At 39.2% G+C, this 23,849-nt stretch overlaps 1 protein-coding gene across 1 annotated transcript in view; it reads right to left on the reverse strand.

The window, feature by feature from the left end:
* RNF128 (ring finger protein 128, E3 ubiquitin protein ligase) overlaps nucleotides 1-23,602 on the reverse strand; it is a 98,401-nt gene extending 74,799 nt beyond the window's left edge. Inside the window, exon 1 of the mRNA XM_011380979.1 lies at nucleotides 23,197-23,602. Within this exon, the coding sequence (XP_011379281.1) occupies nucleotides 23,197-23,602 (406 nt within the window). The remainder of the gene's footprint in view (nucleotides 1-23,196) is intronic.
* Nucleotides 23,603-23,849: the final 247 nt, after the last annotated feature.

A 23,849-nucleotide genomic window follows, 5' to 3' on the forward strand; every position in this document is an offset into this window, starting at 1 on the left:
CTACCATTACAGGATGATTTCTTATTTTTCTCCCTAGTTATAGTGCCTCTGTTCATCCAGACCACAGGTGACTCTGCTTGTTGTTTGCTCTGTGGTTTTGTCAGGACTCTGGTGTGGTTGCAAAAGGTAATGTACAAAGCCTCTACCCTCTACATCATCTTGTCCGGTGTTTAAGGTGCTTGATTTTAAAGTAATCAATTAGATTTATTTCTGTTTTATTCAAATCTATCTGGGTGACCTTGACTATCTTGGTGTTCTCTTAATTGAAAGCATTGCCATATGGTGTCAGAAGACATTGGAAATTTTACTTCAGATGCCAATGTAGCACACTACTTACTATTTAAATGTGCTTGAGACAAATACCAAGGTGTTTAGATTAGCCATGAAAGTTCTTGACATGCCCTCTGGTGGGCCTTTCTTTTATAAGGTTGGAACAGGAAATGCTGTGTCATCTAGTTGTACAGTGGGTTGGAGAAAAGGAATTCCACTGTAACTATCTGGTGATAAATAAACCCTAAATACGAATTCACAAATCTTTCTGGCACAGATAAGTCTGGCTCATTTAGCTAGTTTCAAAGCTAAAAGGAAGATTTAAAATGCTAAAATGAAAACTTTGTTAGGTGCTTTGTTATGTGTTTTATGAAATAAAGTCATCTTATTTTATTACTGTTGGGTAATCTCTCCATAAATATGTAAACCAACTAAATAATTCTACCATTATTAATTATTACATTATTATGTAAACCAACTAAATAATTCTGCCACAAGATGATGTCTGTGAAGAGGTGGATTTTAATTCAAGATTTTTACAGGGTTTGCAAAAATGAATTTTCAGATCCTCCTCATTTTCCGGGGGGGGGGGGCAGGGGTTCATATAAGACCTAATCCTATAAATCAGCACATATTTCTAGAATTTTGCTTATGGAGAAGAATGGAAAATTATATTCAGTGTTTTCTTCAGCAAAAAATATTTATATATTTTTCTTGGATCAAAATATATTTTAACACCCTTCGTGGTAAGGTAATAAATATCCAGCATTTATCTTCCTAACAATTTCCTTTATAGTCAAATGGGGTTGTACGCAGTTAAATTGCAAAAAATGCACACATAGCCACATTTTAGTTGACCACACATTCTTGCTTATAGCTTCAGAAGAAGCAAATTATGATATTAGAAAGAATCTAGAGAGATCTTTGCTTCTACTCTCCCCAGCACCAACTGGCACTGAAAAACTAGAACTGTCCAGAACATAATTGGATATTTTCTTTATGAATTTATCCCTAAAGCACTAAGATCAGCTTTTCATACTCCTGAGAATAAAAAAGATTTTCATTTATCAAACTAAAATTCTTCTGGACTGATTTAAGTCAATGTCTTCATTTAAATCATTGTTCTCTGAGTTTTCTAAAACATCATCCTCAACTGCTTACACCATTAACAAAATAAATAATAACAGGTGCAAAAGTAATGCCTGGAGCATTAGAAATTTGCCTTTTGGTATGTATTAATCTTTCCTGTTCTCCTTTTGTTACAGATGTAGTCGTATGTCAAAGACAAGGGTGAACCTGATTCCAGGACAGGAAAACAAACATATTGATGGATTTAGATTATCTACTTTTTCATATTTCAGTAGAAGATGGTACTTTACTCTTTAGCCTCTGAATACAATCTATGTAGTAATTAAATTTATCTGAAAGTAAATTTAGGACAGTGGAGTTTTTGTTTGTCTGCTTTTGCCATTTTGTTTGGCTGATGGCAAAGAGGTCTTGAATTACCCTTCTACTCTTAGTATTTTCTTTCTCTAAATCAAAAATAGGTATATGATTTGAGAAGGCATTTTAAAAAAATATATGCTATCTCAAAGATCTCACTGTAACAAAATGGAAGTGTTCCCATAAGAAGTTATAGCATAAAAAATAATATCCCAAATGAATGCCAAATAATATCCCACAAAACATCACAACTTCATGTTATTAAAACGTAATTACAGGTTAAGGGCACAGGTGAGTTAAATGGAAGCCTAAAGTACCAGATTTCTAAGGTATTATTGCTTGAACAGAACATGTTTTGTCAGTATTTACTGCTTTACTAACATTTTAAGTATTTGTAGAGGGAAGATTAATGGTCCGTGGAGATCTGCTTTTTTTCTTTTTTTCTTTTAGAGAAGTATCAATAAGCTATCCAAAAATTTAAACAATTTTCACAAATGAATGATGTGGATATTTATTTATTCATTTATTTATAAATTAAGTTTATTGGACTGACATTAGTTAATAAAATTATATAGGTTTCAAGTATAGAATTCAATAATATGTCATATGTATATTGCAAAGTTAAATTTCCTTCCACCACCAAATATTTGACCCCCTTTACCCCTATCTACCTCCTTCTTCCCACTCTTCCCTCTGGTAACCACTGTCCACTAATCCACTGTCCGTGTCCACGAGTCTCTGTTTGTCATGTTTGTTTGTTGCTTTCAGTTTTATATCCCACATATCAGTGAAATTATATGGTTCTCAATTTTTTCTGTCTGACTTATTTCACTTAGTGTGATTACCTCAAGATCCGTCCATGTTGTCATAAATTGGATAAAGACGTGGTACATGTATACAATGGAATATTACTCAGCCACAAGAAAAAAATGAAATACTGCCATTTGCGGATATTCTTTTAGATTTACCTTTTTTTCATTGCCAGAAGTATAGTCCAAACATACAGAATAAAGAAACTAGAACTCTATTTTCATTATGAAGTTGTATTGCTAATACAGTAAAACTTTACTAAATCAGATTTGCTTGAAGTTGGCAAGTTCCACAATTGGAATTGCAGAGTGTAGTAACATTTCATTATTTTGGAGAAAGGCTAAGACTTATTCTATGATGAAAGAAAATTCATGGTATATATAAGTTCTGCACTGGGATCAGTTTCCTTGTTCAAGAAAACCAAATTTCTTAGTGCATTAGTAAATAATCATTTACATAAAAGCAATTGGACTATTAATTAAAATAATTTACATTGTTCTTTGAAGTGGATTTCTATATTTCATTAGCTTTGATTACATTACTGTATATGTCTAACAAAGTACTTTTTAAAATGCCTTCCTTAATTCTGAGATTTCCTGTAAGATAGGCCTTCCTCTTAAAATTTTAATACAAAACGCAAGTTTATTATTTTCAGGTAATACAATAACGCAAATAAATTGCTACTAAAATCATGCCAAAGAGAAGCACTGCTGGATATCCTTTAATAAATAGGCAAAGATCTTTTGAAGGAAAATAGTTACTTTTATGTAGTGCTTAAAGAGAATTTCTATTCTCTGAAGGCAGTTAATCATCTCTCCACTCCTCTAAGCGCCAACTCTACATTTTTAACTAAGATTGAACACTGGTGAGTATACTTTACTCAAATTCACATATTATGATGCAGATCACTACATCTACAATAGTGAATATAAATAGTGAAAGAGTAATGTTAATTTCAGAATATTGTACAGGAAAACAAGATATGAACTAGAATTTGGTTCCTTCGCTCCCTGCCCCTGGGTAGGTGTACACACTTCTGGGTAGGTGTGTGAATCACAGATGGCAATCTAGGCACTTCCTATTGCCAGAGCTTTATATAGAAGCAGCCTAACAAAGAAATCATGTCCTGGACTGCCAGCTGAAGGTGAGACACCAAATAGCTTCAGGGAGAGGTGATAGAGATAAAAAGAACACTGTTAATATCCAGTAAGGCTGTCATTAAGCTGAGGAATCCCAATATTTCTGGTGTTACCACGCTCCATTGGCTATTGTGAAATAGATAGAATTGAGAAATAGGTAATATTCTTGGGGAGAGAATATATTCCCCCTTTTCAGTCACATTAATTCATTTGTTCATTAATGAGGACCTAGTGTTAGTCACTGTGCTAAGTTCTGTGTATAATGCAATGAATGTAACAAGGTCCCTGGATCTCCAGCAGTCTAGTATTGCTTCCAGTTCACACGTCATCCTATCTGCTAGTTTGCACTCAAGTCACTATCAACAAATTAATCTCTGCTATGGTATCGCTTGTTAAGTTTAAGATGTTATCTTTTTCAGGACCATGTGCCTTTTAAACAGGTACTTAAAGATCCTATAACCTTTAAAACTCAAAGGGATGCTTCTTTAATTATGGATGAAATTTCAGATAATATATCATAGAGAGGAGGATACTGTTGGGTAGGAGGATTCCTGGGACCCAACAAGTCACATCACACAGGTGACTGGCTCCCAAATCCTTCTCTAAGACACAAAAAGTAAAGTCATTCTTAAGAAGCAAAGGAAAAGACCCCTCTTGATTAACAGAAAAAAAAATACATATATATTAGTGGTAAGAAACATTGAAATTAAAATTCTACCATTAGTAAAAAGCCAAAAAGTCAATAATACTAATTGAAAATTAAGTGAATGATATAAAGTAAATAGAAGACAATTTCACATAGTGAGCAGTCTAAAGTCCTATATTGTTCAAGAGGGCACAAATAGGAACAATGTGTGAAAGTTAAAGGGAGGCACATTTTGGTGTAGCTTGAAAAATAATTGTCTAAAAACTTAACCTGTCCAGCAATGAACTGAACTGCCTTGTGAGACGATGAGTTCTCTGTCACTGAAAGAGCGCAAGTAGTAAATGGATGGCCACCAGACAGGATTTTAGTTGAAGGGATTCCTGAAGTACATGGAAGATTTATTTTTTTTTTAATGTTTAGTCTATGAATCTATTAGTCAATGATAATTAGGAATCCAGGAAAGATAAAAATGGATACATAAGAATGCATAAAAAATAGGCAAAACGCAAATTAACATGACCTAAACTACGTTTATAAGTGTTGAATAGGTACCAAGTAAATGAGAGGTTAGGGTAAACTTTTTCGTCAGGAATGGCTCTAATAGGAAATAAATTTTGTTCAAGATTTTAAAGTGAGAAAAAGACATGGGTAGGTGCAGAAGAGGGAGAATAAACCAGGATAGGGGATGACCTCATCAGCATCATCTTACTATGTTGTAGCCACCAGTCCCCGAAAGACACGTGGACCACCAAAATTCAGTGAGTTATAGGAAGCACACTCTTTATTCAGCCAGCTGGGTCCGCCAGGGGTACGCAGACCTCAAATTAAGCAGCCCCGAAATGTAGAGGTACAGGGTTTTTAAGCCCAAAATTCCATTCTTCATTCTGTCTAAACACAAAGGTCTATTTCTCTTCTATTCATTACCTGTCAACCCACAGGTCGGGTATGCAAGCGGGGAGTAATAGCCTATGTTCCCATGGCGATGGCCAAACAGTAATTTCCTACAAGCAATAAATCTCAAAACAATAATTTCTAATCAAGCAGTAATTTCCAGCCAATACTTTCCCCACTGGCCTTAGCAGAAAATCAAATCTTTGATTCTTCATGCGGAATTTGCTCATAGCCTCTATTCTGTAACACTAAAAGTCTAATGGAATTAATTATTTTCCTTATATATGCAAACAAGAAATTAAGGAAACATGGGCCAAAAGTTAAGAAAAGGAAAAGGATGATTAAAGGTCCAGCTACAGCAAATAGAAGAATTGTTAGCCACGGTGACCAATTGAACATCCTATGAAACCAGTTATTTGATTCTAGTCTCTGTCTTTCCCTGGCATCTAAATTTCTCTGTACTAGTCGTAAACTCTCTCTGATTACTCCAGAGTTATTGGCATAGAAGCAACAGGTCTCCCCTAGAGCCATACATAATCCATCTTGTTCTAAGAATAATAAATTTAAACCTCTTCTATTTTGGAGGACTACTTCTGCTAGTGAATTGACTTGAAATTCTAGCCTGCTGATGGTGTCTTTTAAGGTCTTGATATCCTTATCTATCTGTATTCCAATTTCACGTAATTAATTTCTCCTTTGATGAGAGCAGTGGTAGCTACAGCCGCTGAGCCCGCTATTCCAAGTCCCACAAGAAGGGGTACTAAGACTGGTACGGCCCGTTTCTGTAACCTGTCCTGGTAGAAGAAATGGAGTCTGTCTTCCGGCCCATTGTAAAGGGACACTTGGGGGAGTACAAAGACTAGGATACAAATATTAGCCTCACCTGTGTTGAAAAGAACAGATGCAGCGCAGTGAGTGAGCCCGCTATCACCTGCTAGCCAGGTATTATTTGGAGCCTTATAGTATTTATTTCCTGAGGTAGGTACTTCGATAATACGATTACAGTTATCGAAGTAAGGTGACTATGCCAACAGCTTAGAATAATTCTTTGAAATCAGGCAGGTTCCTTTCCCTTGTATGTCTCCTAAGGTGAGTCAAGGAGTTTCCCATTCACAGCCATGTGTGCTGCTGGGCTCAGTTAGGTTCAAGGGAGTTCCTACTCCGACATAATAAGGGGGTTTTAGGTTTAGGCACAACCAGCAATCCTGCCCTATGTTTGGGGAGGTCTTATTTAAGATCTTGTGTATTGTTGTTAACATAGTTATTAATGCTTCCTCTGGTTCTGGTTGTGGCTGGTTGAATGCCTGGGGTTTAATAGCCGTTAGGCTACTACCTGGAGAGGCTAGAGCTGGAGCTGGAGTTTGAGGTAATCCTGGAACTAAAAGTGGTTTGTTGGGTCCTATAGGGTGAGCTTTCCTGGGAGGGTCCTTAACCTGTATAGTGAAATATAATCCCGAATCATACCCGGTTTCATACAATCTGATACCCCAGGTCTGTCCTGTGAGCCAAGACTACCAGTTTTGATGGTGATTATGAGAGGATTGCAAGACCCAAGAGAGCATGTAGAGGGGCTTGGTCCTCTTATTAACCCAATATGATGATCATTCTGTTTTTTATAATTATCTATAGTAGAGATAGTTTCACAACCCCAGTTAGCACAAGAAAATTGGCCTTTGCCCTCACATTTAAGTCCCCTATTTTTCCTGTGGCCAGATATTCCTCAAGGACAAATATAGAGCCCTATCCCTAAGAGGCTTTTCTCAGCCGATAATATGCCACAGCCGGGTCCCCCTTGTAGCCAAAGTATGCTCCTCCACCTATGAAAGCTTCACCTATGCCAGATCCTGATCCAAGGTGGTGTCCAGCTGTTGCAATGGCGAGGGGATCTCTGGCAAGCCGGCACAAGTCTACTCGGATCTCTGGAGTACTGTGGCTGGTGATGTTCTGGGCAATAATTTCACTGGTCTCGGTTACTATAAGTTCCCATACTCTAGGCTGGTGAATGTTTTTGCGTGCCTGGGCTAAAGAGGCAAAATAGAAGAAACAGAGGGTTAGACTCATGTACGTTTGAGTCTTAGTCTTAAGGGCCCGTCTTCTTGAGCCATCCAGTGAATCCATGATGGGATGCCGTCTACTTTAACTGCAGTGGGTGTCGTCAGGTAGACAGTGAAGGGTCCTTTCCACTTGGGTTCTAGTCCTTTGGAAATGAACTTCCGGATCCACACAGAGTCCCCAGGCTGAAACTGATGAGAAAGTCTGTCCTCCGGAGCTGAGTGGGCAGCACAAACCTGGGACCAAATCTCCTCCTGTACACTTTGAAGGGCCTGCAAAGACTTAAGTAAAACGAGGTTACGTAATTCTGCCTTTTTCTCATCTTTTATTCTAGGTACTAAAGTAGGGGGTTTTCCAAAGGAAATCTCAAATGGGGTAAATCCATTAATATATGGAGTACACCTGGCTCAGAGAAGAGCAAAGCGGAGAAGTTCTACCCAGATCCCATCAGTTTCTAATCCTAACTTGACTAATGTCTCTTTTAGGGTCTGATTCATTCGCTCTACTTGGTCCAAACTTTGGGGCTGGTAGGCGCAGTGGAGTTTCTATCACAAATTTAGGTAGCTAGCCAATCGCTGTGATACCTTTGCTGTGAAAGCTGGCCCGTTATCCAACCCTGAAGTTCCAGGGAGACCGAATCAAGGGAGGATTTCTTGTAGTAGTTTCTTAGTAACTACTAAGGCAGTTTCTTTCCTGGTGGAAAAGGCCTCTACCCATCCTGAAAAGGTGTCTATAAAAACAAGTAAATATTTGTAGTCCCCCACAGTTGGGGTTACCTCAGTGAAATCAACCTCCCAGTAGTCTCCCGGATAAGTTCCTCTTTCCCTATGCCTAAGTTCTTCTATTTTCCCCTTCTTTGGATTAACTTGGGCACGAGCTGGGCATCATGAGGCAATCTCCTCTGCAGTTCTTCTCCCTTCTAATAAGTGAAAGTAGGGGTCTAAAGCTTGGAGCATCTTAGTTCACCCTAGGTGTGTGGTCTGGTGTAGTTGGTGGAGGAGAGTCCTTCCAGGGGCCATGAGAGCCCGATTTTTCCATCTGGGGTTGTCCACTACCCCTGTTGGTTCGTAGTGGCTCCCTTGTCTTGAAAATATATGTTCTCTTCCGCCATATAGGTAGGAGATGGGGGCAGTTCTGGGTAAGGGACAACAGTCAGTAGATGTGGTGGAGGCCCCACTGGCCTTGTGGCCATGGTTCTTGTCTCTGCATTGGCTCGTCGGTTTTCCTCAGCCTCAGGACTATTCCCTTTTTGATGCCCTTTACAAAGAACAATATCAAGAGTCTTAGGCATCTATATGGCTTCAAGTAAGGCTAAGATCTCCCTCTTGTTCCTGATGTCCTTCCCAGCTGAAGTCAGAAGCCCTCTTTCTTTGTAGATGGCTCCGTGTACATGTGCAGTGGCAAAGGTGTATCGGCTGTCAGTGTGTATGGTGACTGCCTTATCCTTTCCCCATCTTAGTGCTTCCATGAGGGCGATGAGCTCGGCCTTTTGAGCAGAAGTCCTATGGGGAAGAGCCTGTGACCAGACAGTGCCAGTTAGAGTTACGACCGCTGACCCCGCATACCTCCTTTCTCCTTGCATGAAGCTGCTCCCGTCTGTGAGCAGAACTTCATCGGCTTCAGGCAGAGGGGAGTCCTTGAGGTCTGGCTGCGAGGAACACACAGCATCGGTGAAATCTATGCAGTCATGAATGGGGGTCTCGGGGTCTGTGTCTGGCAACAGATTGGCTGGGTTGATGACAGTAGCTTTGGATTTTAGCCATACATTTGGGGTCATCTGGTGCCTCCCTGTTGTTGAACACCTTCTGGGCTATCTCAACAAGTTGAGACAGGTTCATTCCTGCAAAACCTTTTAATTTTTGCAATTTACGCCGGATATCGGGGGCTGCCTGAGTAGCAAAGGCTATATTAATTGCCTGCTGGTTCTCAGGGGCCTCAGGATCAATGGGGGTGTATACCTGTTACGCCTCATTCAAGAAATGCTCCAGGGGATTCCTGAGGTCCCTGTATAACTTCAGTTACCTTAGAAAGGATAGTTGACTGACAAGCAGCCATCCTAATTCTCCCAATTAGAATCTGGTGGTACCGATCTAATGCCATTCTCCCTGCCTGAGAATTGTGTCCTCAGTCTGGGTGGGTGGAGGGAAATTCCTCCTCAATCTGTTCCCCTGCTTCTTCAACTTTCCTTCCCAACTTGCAGCTATCTTTTGTGCTTCCGCCCGAATGCATCCACGTTCCTCTGCAGTGAAGACGCTAACTAAAAGCTGTTGACAATCGTCCCAAGCGGGGCGATGAGTCTGAAAGACACTTTCTAAGAGTCCCAGTAATGCCTGGGGTTTCTCAGAGAAAGGGGGATTCTGTGCCTTCCAGTTGTACAGGTCACTAGTCTAGAAAGGCACGTAAACCATAAAGGGCCTGTTAGTGTGATGCCCCTGGGGTGGTGATATTGACTGGTGCCCCGCCCGGAGTGGGAGCAGGAGGCCCATAGGGGTTACCTGCCCACGTCCGAGGATGTGAGGCAGTGCTATTTGGCCTCTGTTGTCCTGGATTATAGGGTGGGGGAAGGTTACTATGCTCTGGTGGAGATTGAAGGACTGAGGGACCGGGCTGTCTTGGAGATTCGGTTGCTGTATGTTTCAGGGTGCTCACAACTAAGACTCACACCCCTAGAGAAAGGGCACACAGGCGGAGCCAAGGAGGGGGTTTCTGAACAAGGTTTAACCATTGATTAATGTAGGGAAACTGATTGGGATGTCCCAGGTCTCCCATGACAATCTTCCAAACATTTCTCACCAAACCCCTGTCAAAAGAACCCTCGGAGGCCAGTTTATACCAAAAGACGGCCACTCAACTTCACACAGTGTTCTTAGTTTGCCTGGAGAAAACTTTATGCTATAGTCAGCTGCCTCTATAAACTTTTCTTTGAAATGTTGTAGGAGACACCACAAGGGTGTCTTCTGTGAACTCGGGCCTCTCCCCATTGCTTGCATGGAAAACACAAGACACACACTCAGACGAGAATGATTACTGGGGTGTAGGTGGACTCGGAGAGGTCTGCCACCTACAACCTAGACAAGAACAACAATGACAGAACCCGATGACAGGGCACAGGAGGCGGCGACCTGCGGCCTGGCCATGGTCTGGGAGATATGACTGCGTCCAGTCTCTCCACGGACCCCCAGTGACTAGTCAACAGAAAGGTACCTTTTTATCCAGACACCGAGGCCTCGGAGATTCCCAGTAGGATCAGAAACAAAGAGTGCATCCTGGAGGTTGTGTCCTTGACAATTATGTTGACCCCATCATGGCGTTCAAGGGCCCTGGAACTTCTCAGAGTGGCCATCCCTTTGAGTCTGTAACAGGGGCAGCAACCGCTTCGGAGGCCGGACCAGTCTTAGATCTCAGGGCCACTCCCTGAGATCTCACTGGGGCCTCCAAATGTTGTAGCTACCAGCCCCCGATAGACATGCAGACCACCAGAAATCAGTGAGTTATAGGAAACACACTCTTTATTCAGCCAGCTGGGTCTGCCAGGGGTATCCAAATTAAGCAGCCCCGAAATGTAGAGGTACAGGGTTTTTAAGCCCTAAACCCCTATTCTTCATCTTGTTTGAACAAACGAGTCTATTTTTCTTCTTTTTACTAACTGTCAACCCACAGGTTGGTTGTGCAAGCGGGGGTACAGAAGCAGAAAGCTTATTGTTAGAGCGTTATCTTCCCATGGGCCATAGCCAAGTAGTAATTTTTCAGCCAGCACAGGTTCGTCTCCTCTCAGGTCCGCATTGATATTACAACCAAGTTATAAAATAATCAACGTGGAGAATCGCCTGAAGTCTAGCTGATTGTAACACCTAAATTTGATAATATAAAAGAGCCACATCTAAGCCTGTAGGATGGGGCAAAATCGCAAATTGGGTGGACCTGCCCCAGTGAGTGGTGGAGGATCACCAGGAGCGAGAGCAAAGCTACAGAGGCTCTCCTGCAGGAGAGGGGGATCTTGGTCTCATTTGGGGGCTCCCTAGCCCAGGGTTCCAGCCCAGGGAAGAGGAGATTCCAATAACTCTGACTGTAAACACCAGAGGGGATTCCGGCCATCTGGGTAAGACAGAAGACTAAGACCCTAGACGCCCCTTTGAAGGACCTGTGCACAGGCTTTCTGACCTGTGGACATACCCGGGACACTGGCGGTGGGTCAGAGGCTTGCGTGGGATTCATACTGAGAAAGTCTGCATTACCTGGCTCCAGAACCAGGGCCAGAAGGGCAGCCACCATTGGGCCTTAGTCCCATCCCACTACCAGGCAATCTACAGACTTCTCCAGCATGATGGTATAGACCCCTCCCATAGGGCCATTAGGAAGCACTGGCCTGAGGAGATTAGCCTGCCCCACCCAACCTTCAGATTGCCTGGGGCTTTTGTTGCTGGATGGCTGCCACACCCTGTGGTAATTTAGGGCCAGGCATTCCCAGCTGGCAGCCAGCATGGTGAGCCACATTCCCGTGATAGGGTCAGGCAGATCACTGCTGCTGATGTGAATGTGTGAGGATCTCTGAGATCTGTAGACCAGTCCCAGACAGCAGCTGGTCTTGCTGTGATCTGGGACTTCCATGGGAACACATGAATGGTTACCAAAGTTGCAGCAAGATTGGGGCTGTATTGATCTGACTGTCATTGTCTCTCTGAGACCCCGCCCTACCCTACTCACAAATTGCCCCAGGCGGCCGATTGACAGTGAACTGACACAGCCCTGCCCCTCCCCTACAGATGCCCAATCAACACAGGCAACAAACTGGCTGGCACAGGGCGGGCACTGCAGGGAAATCAGTGGCAGGCAGACCTCTGCTGACTGCAAGAGTTGCAATATTGCATTCTGGGGAGTACAGGGGTCTGTGGGGCTGTTACAGACTTCAGCTAGTCTCACTGTGATCTGTGACTACAGCGGGAAAGTCCAGGCACAGAAGTTGCAGCAAGACAGAGGCTATATTGGCCTGACAGTCCTTGTTTCCCTGAAATCCCGCTTCACCCAAGCCACTAAGTGCCTACAGCCCATTGATAGGCAGCCTCCCCTGCCCTGCTTGGCTCTGGGGTTGCATACTCTGTGCAGGCAACAGACCTTGGCTAGCACAGTGAGTGCATTTCAAGGAAAACAGTTGTGGGCAGACCACTGCTGCCCGTACGAGCTGCAATATCTCTTGAAGGGATTGCAGGGGTCTGTATTGGCCTGACGGCCCTTGACTCCCTGAGCTCTTGCCCCATTCAATACACAAAGTGCCCACCACACATTGATAGTCAGCTGCCTCTGTCCTGGGGTGGCATATTCAGGCCCAAGGTGGGCAGCAGCTGACCTTGCTATGATTGGAAACTTGTACAGGGAGCAAAAGAGGCAGTATTGGCATGTAAACTGACACTGTAGTGGCAGGGGTAAATTTACTCAGTAGACAACACAGAGGACCCTAGGTTCCCCGTGCCACTCAACATACATATCGCCCAGAGGCTCATCCAGTTTCAGAGACTTACAGGCAACTAAGAGGCAGTGTCAGGCCCTGAGGAGCACCGGTCCCTTTACTAAACTGCTATAGGTCAGGGACGAGGGATAACTGGATCTCTGCCTACAGCATTATCTCTTCCACTTACCGATAGATCCAGCATACGCAACAACCATCTGTGGATCGTTTTTAAGTACCCACTGGGTAGCCCCAAGCAATCAAAAGCAGCAGCTGAACTTGACCTGTGAGGGAACTCCTCCAGAGGCACCACAAAAACACGCATCTGGAGGCTGGCACCAGACTACAACAGAGAAACTCCTGACTAGTTCTGTTATTGGTTGGTACACACAAAGGCTGGTTGCAACAAGTACATAAGCCTGCTAGGGCAAATCACACTCAGTGGGATCAACCCCCACACAAAACTCTTACCCTGTGGGTGCAGCCAATTCCCACAATTAGTCAGCCTGAGTATTAATCCCATCCATTGATCTACTAACAACAATAAAGGCTTGACGACAACAGAAGATCACACACAACCCACAAAAAGATCACGTCCAGAGCCTCTGACATAAGCGATCAGGGAAAGTACGCCACTGGGCCACTCAGGACACCTTTCTTCTTGAGCCATCTGGCCAAGGCTGAGAGACAAAATAAATATTCCTGACACATAGAAATGAACACAGAGAGGCTAATAAAATGAGAAAACAAAGAAACATGCCACAAATGAAACAAGAGGAGAAAATTCCAGAAAATAAGCTAAGTGAAATGGAGGCAAGCAACCTACCAGAGACAGAGTTCAAAATAATGGTTATAAGGATGCTCAATGAACTTAGGGGGAGAATGGATGAACACAATGAGAACCTCAACAGAGAGATAATATGCATAAAAAAGGACACATAGACCATAAAAAAAAAAACCAGATAGAAATTAGGAATACAATAACTGAAATGAAGAATACATTAGAAGGATTCAACAGGAGATTGGACAAAGCAGAAGATCAAATCAGCAAACTGGAAGACAAGGTAGCAGACTACATGCAATCAGAACCACAAAAAGAAAAAGGAATTAAAAAAAATGAGAATAGTTTAAGATAACTCCGGGACAGAATGAAACATAACAATATCTGGATCATAGAAATACCTGAAGGGAGAGCAAGGGATTGAGAATCTATTTGAAAGAATAATGACAGAAAACTTCCCTAACATGGCAAAGGAATTAGACATACAAGTTCAGGAAGCACAGAGTCCCAAACAAGAGGAATTCAAACAGACCCACACCAAGACGCATTAATTAAAATAGCAAAAGTCAAACACAAAGAGAGGAACTTAAAAGCAGCAAGAGAAAGGAAGCTAGTTATTTACAAGGGTACCCCCATAAGAATGTCTGCTGATTTTTCAATGGAAACTTTGCAGGCCAGAAGGGACTGGCAAGAAATATTCAAAGTTATGAAAAATAAGAATCTACAACCACAAATACTCTACCTAGCAAGGCTTTCAATTAAAGTGGAAGGTGAAATAAAGAGCTTCCCAGACAGAAAAAAGCTTAAGGAATTCATCACCAACAAGCCAGTATTACAAGAAATGTTAAAGGGATTTCTGTAAAAGGAGAAGGGATAAAAAAGAAAATAGAAATAACAAATACGAATAATAAAATGGCAGTAACTATGTACCTATCAGTAATCACTTTAATCATAAACGGATTAAAATCTCCAATCAAAAGACACAGGGTAGCCGAATAGATAAAACAAGACCTATGCATATGCTGTCTACAAGAGACCCACTTCAGATCAAATGACACTCACAGACTGAAAATAATGGCATGCAAAAAGATATTTCACAAAAATGGAACCGGAAAAAAAAAGCTGGGGTAACGATACTTATATCAGATAAAATAGACATTTTCCTCCTTGATGAAAATGATCATGTTTTTGTACATTTTTGTACAGTGCATAGTACGTACTCATTAGAGAGGTAGTATCAGGTATTGATTAAAAGCATAAACTCTGGAGTCAGGATATTAGGCTTTAAACCCTAGTTTTGCAGCCTACTAGCTGTATCACCATGGGGGACATTAACCAACCTCTCTATGCCTCAGTTCCCTTATGTATAAAACGGGGATACTGATACTGTGTACCTCATGGAGTTATTGAAATGATTATACTTAGAAGAATACTTGGCACATAGCTAATAGAATACTTACTATTAATAATTGCAAACATTAAGGGCAAGGAAAATAGATTTTAATAAGAATTAGGTGCAATACTGAAAGAAAAAAGAGTTCTAATTATTAGAAATAATGATACTGAGAGTCATTGAAAATAGAAGTTGAAAGCAAGTGAATTATTAAGAAAATTTCATTCTCTTCTATTTGTACTTTCCACTGAGATGCCAATGTATTGATTATTGCCAGACACTAATTTGTTTGTCCACATAGTATCACTATCATTGCATGGTGAAGTCATTAGAAGGTCACACTGAAAATACATTATTAAAATTTTGGATAAAATATGATATGCATCTGAAAGTCTAAAAAGCTACAACCAACATTATTATATTGTTAAACACTTATGTGATCATGACAGGTTCAGAGTATAGGTGGAATAGGTTGTTCTTACATGATGTGATGAGCGATACTCTGAAATAACATTTCCCCAAATTACTGTTTCATAGTTCTGTCAAAGGTCCTGATAGCATTAGTTAGAAATCAGGTTTGTTCACTTAAGTCATGTTGTTTCCAGGTGCAACAAGTAAAGTTCCCCCTGCGATACTTTGTTAAAGTAGCTCCTGCATAGTTAACAATTCCCTAAATGAGCAGGACACAGGACTTGCAAGTTTAGATGCAAATGGATGTGATTTATTTGCTGCCTAGAGAAAATAGGCTTGCATGAAGAGAGGTAGTTGGGGTAAGAGGACTTAGAAACCAAGGCTTGCTGAAGAGGAAGAGAGTACTTAAGAGAAACTAGCCTGTTTTTCACAATCCTACTCACACATCTCTGTCTGTATTTACACATATACAAACACATGAGCACGCATATTCTTTCCTAATAATTACCAGTAATTTTGGGGGAAATCAATCTCCTGATAGCAAATCATAATATAATAAATAAAGCATTAAAATTTTAGGAGGAAGAAGCCAAGAGTTAAGCAAAGAATATGTTAAGGAACAAAAAACACACATTTAGACTCTCACAAAACATTCTTTTATTTTAAAATGGGGAAAAGGAAGATGAACTGTACTTTAAAAAGTTCAGTATAATTTTACTCATTTTGTTTCCTGGAAACCAGCATCCATAGGTACTATATCATTGACTTCCTTATAAAAATATAAATTCTTAGGCAATTTTGTATGTATGTGTCTGAATGGAGAAAGAGAGACAGAAAGAGAGCACTTGGAAACTTACATGAGAGTATGAGAGAGAAGTACCAAAATTCTTTTATTGTTAGCCAGGTGATATTAAAGCTTGTGATGTTTGTAGAGTTTCATGAATTCCAAGCTTAACTGACGTATTTTCCAGACCTGACATGTTATGTACTTGTTAGTACATCTCATGATCATACCAGTTTTCAAAATAATTGTGCCATTTTTTTGTTTAACTTGTGGTATAATGTGATTGTTTAATATTTTGCTTATAAATCTATCTTTTTGCCCATGTTTTTCTATTTTATATCTGCCGCTACATTTGTTACTCTTTATTATTCACTATGGCACTTCATCTTGTTTTAATAAACAATTTTTCTAATTTTTCAAGATGTTTTAAAATTTTGTTCGTGTCTTACAACTTGGTATTCAACTTGGACTCGTATTTACAAGCAACGAAAATATTTTTAATCCTTTTATCCAGGGCATCAATAAAAAAAAAAAAAAAACTGTATTTGAAAAAAAAGAAAAAAACAACTTCCCTTTTACCTATTGTTTCTGTATATCACTTTATTATTTTTCCTAGGCTGGCAGTAAATTGTTGGATTTCCCGTTGGGGTCATATACTACAACAGTGAATATACAGTCATGTGCCATATAGCAACATATCTGTGAAAGACGAATTGCATATATGACAGTGGTCCCAGCTTAGGAGCAACAGGCAATATCATATAGCCTAGGTGTATAATAAGATATATGAGCTAGGTTTGTGAAAGTACACTGTATGATGTTCACACAACGATGACCTCACCTAAAGACACATTTCTCAGAAGTATCCCTGTCATTAAGCTGCACATGACTGTATCTGTATTTATATGTTGATCTACATATACATGGATCTATTTATCTATCTATCATTTATTTATTTATTTATTTATTTATTTATTTATTTATTTATTTATTTATTTATTCTAGCTTGCCAGTAATAATGAAAAGATTCGAGAGCCTTACTGAAGTCCTGAAACTTGATAAAAAGCACCTCCCAGTAACTTCTATCAAACAACACAATGATGTACCAGTGGGAGCATTTTTTTAGTAAAGTTGGAAACAAGTCAAGGATATATACTATTACTACTGTTGGAGCCCTAGACAATGGAATAAAACCACTGGAAAGAATTAAGAGGTACAATTAACATAAAAGGTGAGACAAAACTTTATAGAGAAAATGATCATTTATCTTAAAAATTCAAGAGAATCAATGGACAGACTATTAAAATTAGTAGGGGTTCAAGAAGATATTCAGGTGCAAGATCAACATCAATAATGATGCAAGATCAACATCAATATCTTTCTTAGTTATTAGTAATAACTATGTTCATTGAAGTATTGTCTATAAAAGAACAGAATGGAAAACAAACAAAATGTTCATTAATAGGGGAGTGGTTAAGTAAATTATATGTGTGTACATACTATGAAATATGTGGTATTTAAAAGAATGAATTAGATCTAAATGTAAATTTATCGACATGAAAATAACTCCAATTCCCACTGTTGAGCAACAAAAGCAAGCTACAGAATAACTTTGTTAATTTTAAAAATAAAATGCAAGTTTACATATATATGAAAATAAATAGAAGAAGCTTGAAGTATTAGCTAACAAAATGAATAGCAATTCATTTATCTCTTGGGTGAAGACCCAGAGTCAAGATGGTAGTTGGAGGAACTTTAATTATATCTTTAGTGTTTATATTTTAGGAGAAAGTATTGCTTGTATGGATAAAAATAAAAATTTAAAAATGCAATGGTTTGCTGAATTCCCCTAATCGACTTCATTTAAACCTGTACATCTTTGATATATAAATGGGAATTGCTTTCCAGTTTCTTAAACTTTAATTTATTCAACAACTAGTGAAAACCATGCACTATGCTCAGTACAATAGATACAATGGCAAGCATGACAGACATAGTCTCTGTCCTTCTGAAACTTACAATCAAGTGGGAGAGACATATAATAAGCAAATAACAAATATTTACAAATGAGAAATTTAAACAAAAATGAGAAGTGGGTTTTGTTGGAAAAAAATGTGGTCGAGGCAGACTTCTTAGAAAAGATATTTAAACTGGGATTTAGAGGACCTGTTATATGTGATAGTGATGGTGGTATTGGGGAGAAAAGCTAGCAAAAAGGGTCTCAGAGGAAAAAAAAAACTTCAGGTGTTAGAGAACATATCTGAAGTTCAGGGGATTATGAGGGAGAGGGAGAGTGGTACTGTTAGGTTGGAAAGGTAGGCAGAGGCCAGATCATGCAAGTCCTTTTAGGCATGGTAAAGTTTAGATTTTATTCAAAGAATAACAGAAAGTCTGGGGGCTTTGAATAGGGGAACAAATGTGATCTAGCCTATATTTTTAGTAGATTGCACTGGCTGCCATGTAGGGAAAATATGGGGTAGGCAGCAAGAGTTGAAGCAGGAGCACAAGTTGGAGGCCATTTGCAGTAGTCAGTGTGAGAGATGATAGTAGCCTGCACTAGACTGGTCATAGTGCTCATGGTTATCTTTTTGGAGGCAGCATTACATGAAAATATGAAGGAGAAATGATTTACGTAGAGGGAACAGCAGGTGCAAAAGCTGATCATATTTCTCTATTGATTTAGAAATAAAAGGCTAGAGTGACTGAGGCGTAGTAATATGGAGGAGAGGGGTGTGGAATAAAGTTTGATCATTTAGGCTCTTTAGGACATGGCATGAAGCCTGGATTTTATTCTAATTGTGACTGAATTACATTTTCCCTGGATTAGTCTGGCTGCTATGTGGAAGACAAGACTCTGTAGAGGGGCGAGAGTAGCAGGGAGACCCATTGGGAGGCTATTGTAATCCAGATGAGAGATGACTTTGGCCTGGGCTTGGATGCAGGTAGCAGAGGTGGGAAAATGAATAAACTTAATAAATGCTTGGAAGTAGAATAAACAGGACTAGATAGATGAGATTCGTTTGAAGTGGAACCCACTAGTTTTCTTGAATTAAGCTTGTCTTTGTATGTATATCTCAGTCTAAGCCTTATTGAAGTTTTTATTATCTTCTCACTTCGTTTGTATGCTTTGTTTTTATTTCTCCTCTCATTTCTAGAAACATTTTTGCCCTAAAACATGTGAGTTTCCTGCTCTGATTAAGCCCTTCATTTCTATGCACTTAATTGCTCTGGAATTGGTGAGTTTTGGAGATTCTGAAATGCTGCAAACCATACCCTGTAATCCACTTTGCTGGACACAGTCAAAATGATAAAAACATAAGAACCATTTTATCTCTCCCAAATTATTGACTTTGCTGAAATAAGCTACAGTCAAATCTAAGCATTTCTATTTAATAGTATATTTAACTTTCAAAGCCTGTTTGCTCAACAATCAAACTAAACTTGTTCTGAATTTTCTGCTTTAATAACTGAGGTGTCCTGACTTTTCTTGCATATCTGGGACAGAACTGAATGGATGTTTGTGGAACATTTGGAAAGGGTAGTTAAGAAGTTATATGATTACTTAAGGATACTATAAGCATATCATTCTATTTCCAATGCCATCAAAATACCAAGTCGAAACATACTGCATATCGGGAAACTTTGAATTAAAGGTTTAGCTCCACATACTTGGCTATACAGCATTCCTCTTCAGTGGGAGCTCATCTCAGACTGAAGTTTTCCCCTTCAGAGAAATAATTCTGCTAGTAGGGAGGCTGTAAATAGACTGGGCCTAGGAATAAGGGCATTCTGTCCCCATAACATGAAACTATGAGAGGCAAGGGATGCAGAAGCATTCCTTAGACTTGTTTGAGACCTTGAAGGCAGCCCATAGTGGATGGGGAGGCACAAAAATATGAAGTGGGGGGAGAGAAAGTATTCATACAACAGTAAGAATGGGGGCATAGTGCATTGTCAATGAGAAAAGGACAAGTAGCCCCTGACATCTGGAACCTGGCCAGACACTATCAATTGGGCCTTGGTGTTTCCTTGTTGAACATAAACAATCTCACAGAACATCAACATGAGAGGTCAGTCTATGATGATGGATCAAAACAAAAACAAGACCACTCCATCATCATGTCTGAACAGTCACAATATGAACAGTGTTCAAGCCATAAAAATGATCAGACATCTGCCACCCTGGCTGCTTCGTTAACAATTACAGCTCTAGCTTTGGGATACTCTTCTTCACTTACAAATACGATTTATTTAGAAATCCAGTCACTGAATTACCCCCATTTCCTGTTAGCATCCAAGTCCAGAACAAACGCAGCTCGAGTGACCAACTCAGCCTGGTTTTCCCATGAATTTCCTGCTTTTAGCACTTAAAGTCCTGCATTCCAGAAAACCCCTGTCGTAGGCAAACTGGGATGGCTGTTCAATGGCCTCCTTCCTTGAACCCTCCCCCAAATCCTGTAAGTCCTTTCTAACACCTTCTTATTGAGATACCCTATAGTTTCCCATGGTATGCATTCTCCCCTCATTGTAACAAGTAATAAACTCAACATTTTCAACTATAGGTCTGCTCCTAGTGGTCTCTGGTTGGAGGTCATTAACATCAGTAAGAAGTAAAGAGACACTATATTGTGGAAATGCTAGTAAGGCCTAGAATGGAAAAATGGGACTCAAGGAATGAAGAGGTAGGGGGAATCGGGAAAGAACGAAAAAGTTCCATAGCTCTGAGGGGGCGAGTGTGTGGTTTTCTGAAAAGGTGGCTTTTAGGGGTGATAAAGGATGACGTGATGAACGATGAAGCCATAAACTTTTGTAAGAGGAGGAGGAATTGTTGCCACACCCTCTGTGCTTAAACAAAATAAAATACTAATGAAAAAGAGCAAAAACAAAAAAAAATGGCTTGTGTTATAAAATAATGACTCAATCTTTCTTTTTTTAGGTGAAACAACCCTTGGTTGACCGTGTCAGCTTACAATCCTTTATTTTTTAAAAATTTTATTTATTTATTTTTTATTTTTTACAACTACAGCACCCGGTCTTCTTAGGTGGTCTCCCATCCAAGTACTAACCAGGCCCGAACCTGCTTAGCTTCTGAGGTCAGATGGGATCACGCTTGAATGACTCAATCTTTAATAGCCTACAGGCTGATCATAGAGTTTTCATATCCACACTTGTTTTCCCATCTTTATCAACTGAATTATATAATAATTTCTATATTAGGGACATTTCTGAGAAGGAAGAACTGCAATGACACTCTAGTTTACAAGTCTTATAAGTGCAAAACATTAAATTTATAATTTTAATTCTCTGAGGTTGATATCGTTCAGTGTTAAAGATCAATATTCATTAACTAAGTGTCCTAGAACAGAGCCTGACACATAGTAAATAGCAATAAATATTAACTATGGCAATTACTATCATTATGCTTTATTTCAATGTATTTATTTTTAAACAAGGGCAATGCTGCAATTTTTTAAAAATGTTTTTGACCATGTATCCTTGATTATATTGGAGGTATATATTGAATAATAAATGTAACTTTCTTGTTATTTAAACTTGGCTCAGAGCCATATATTCAAATGACTGTGTGCATGTCTTTTGGAGAGATTTATTGTAAGTGACCTTTGTTAAACCTTTTAAATTCAGTGGGTGTTGGCCCCTACTACATGTTGCAAATCAAGTTTTGAAAACAGGACCACTATTTAGTTTCATACTGCTTATACTTTAAAAATAGCTGGGGAGTGAATGAGCAGAGTGTGATCGTCCATGTAAAAGGAAACCTAGAGTACTCAGAATCTAGAAGTTGAAACATAAAGGAAGTAGTTTACTTAGAACAGGTTTAGTTTCTGATTTCCATCAGAAAGCTGCCTCATTTATTTCTACAGAAATAAAAGTCATTTGTAAAAATATAGGAACATACAGGGAATGCTTATGAAATGCTCTTAACTTAAAAATAATCTGAATGTGTGAGTTCTGGCAATGTCCAGGATCTGTTACAAAGGTAGCAAGTAGAGTTTTGTACATTTACAACTATTTTGTATTGCTGAAAAATCATCTTACTTGTTTATTTGGTACCCAGAAAAACAAGCAGTATGTTTTTCAAACATTAGTACTAAATTGCCATATTATATGTATATGACCTGAATGTTCCAATCCCTCTACTACTCTTAACACAAATTTGATTTTCTCTCTTTTACAATTCTGACATCTGTTTAACTTACAATAATTTTCTCAGAGGCCAAATTTGGTGGGGATAACACCGGTTTTCCTGATATTGTGTTCTGTCAACTCTCACCTTGTTTGAAATTATTACCATTTAGTTTTGGCCAAGTCTGGGGCCCAAAATACCCATATCCACCTATAGTATAGAAAACTTGGGTCAGTAGTCTACTTTTTCAGTGACTTAAATACCTTTATTCGGAATGTGGCATTTTTTTTTTTTACAAAATAAAACAAAAACAGTAATTCTCAGAATACCTTTATAAAGTTAATAATTGACGACTATATATTCTTAAGAAGTCATAAGTAAACATTTCTGAGAAATCTTTACTTTTGATGTGAATTACTATGTTATCCTACTTCTGTCATACCCTTTTCAATGTAAAATGTTTCTGACAGAGTAGTTTTATATACATTAGTCCCACAGATTCAAATCTCAGCTGCATACAGCAGAAAGATAAATTCTTATTTCTGTAAACATTTTGCACACTTATAATCTGCTACTATTTAATCATAATAATGAATCAGTTTTGCAACTACCACATACTTGAATACATACAACACCCTTTTGCATGAGAAAATGAATTAAAAGTACAAATTAACAATGGAGTAAAAATATTTTTCTTTAATGTTTGCAGGTATAGGCATATATTATTAAAATGCAATCATATAATACACACTGAGAAATCTAATACAGATAAGAAAATTGTGAAAGAAAACAGGAACTACCTTCATGAATTGCTTTTGTCCTTGGAGAAAATTAATTATAAATATTAAGTAATAGTAAAATAATTCCAAGTAGTGCCAGGAATGAAAATTTAAAGTTAAATTGTTTTACAATCCCATTGCCAGATCTTAGAGTAATCCTAGATGGAAACAGAGACAGAAACCCTTTTTAGGAATCTATTATTACTTACCCAAATTTGCCATCTGTGTAATCTTGTTGCCAGCCTCAGGAATGTTGTAAATCACAACAGCATCAGCATTTCTTCTGACTGCTGTTTGGATTTTTTCTGAAAATGTACAATTACCTCTTTCTATGAGTGCAATCCAGGGCTTCTCGGTATTAGTAAACTCAGTGTTGTAGTCACAAGCTTGGTAGTTATTGTTCTTAGGGATGCCCACCACTCCCATAGCATTAGCCACTGGTGAGGCTAATCCATAAACACCACATTCACACGTCTCCGTTGTAGAGTAGTTGCTGGTTTCATTGTAATAAGTCACAGTCACATAAGCATTCATTGAAAAAGACGTTGAGATTTTAAATAAAAAGGTAAAAATTACAAGCAGCCAAAAACAACTGGACTTATTCTCCTGGTTCATTGCTCGTTCATTTGAGCATAAAATTTAAGATGTTTGCTGATATTTCCAACTATCAGTCACCATTTGTCCACTTAGGTCCCCGCTAAGCAGAAGTTTGAAATTTCAGTTGCAAGTAGGTAACTGATCTCACCTCAAGCAACATAAGCTCTGAATACATCAGCTCTATTTCACTTTAGTTATCTATGTTCTTTTTTGCCTGCCCCTCCTCCAACTGTACACACATGTAACCTTTAACCTGGACTACCTT

This window comes from Pteropus vampyrus, unplaced genomic scaffold (genome assembly GCF_000151845.1).
Source record: "Pteropus vampyrus isolate Shadow unplaced genomic scaffold, Pvam_2.0 Scaffold419, whole genome shotgun sequence".
Lineage (NCBI taxonomy): Eukaryota > Metazoa > Chordata > Mammalia > Chiroptera > Pteropodidae > Pteropus > Pteropus vampyrus.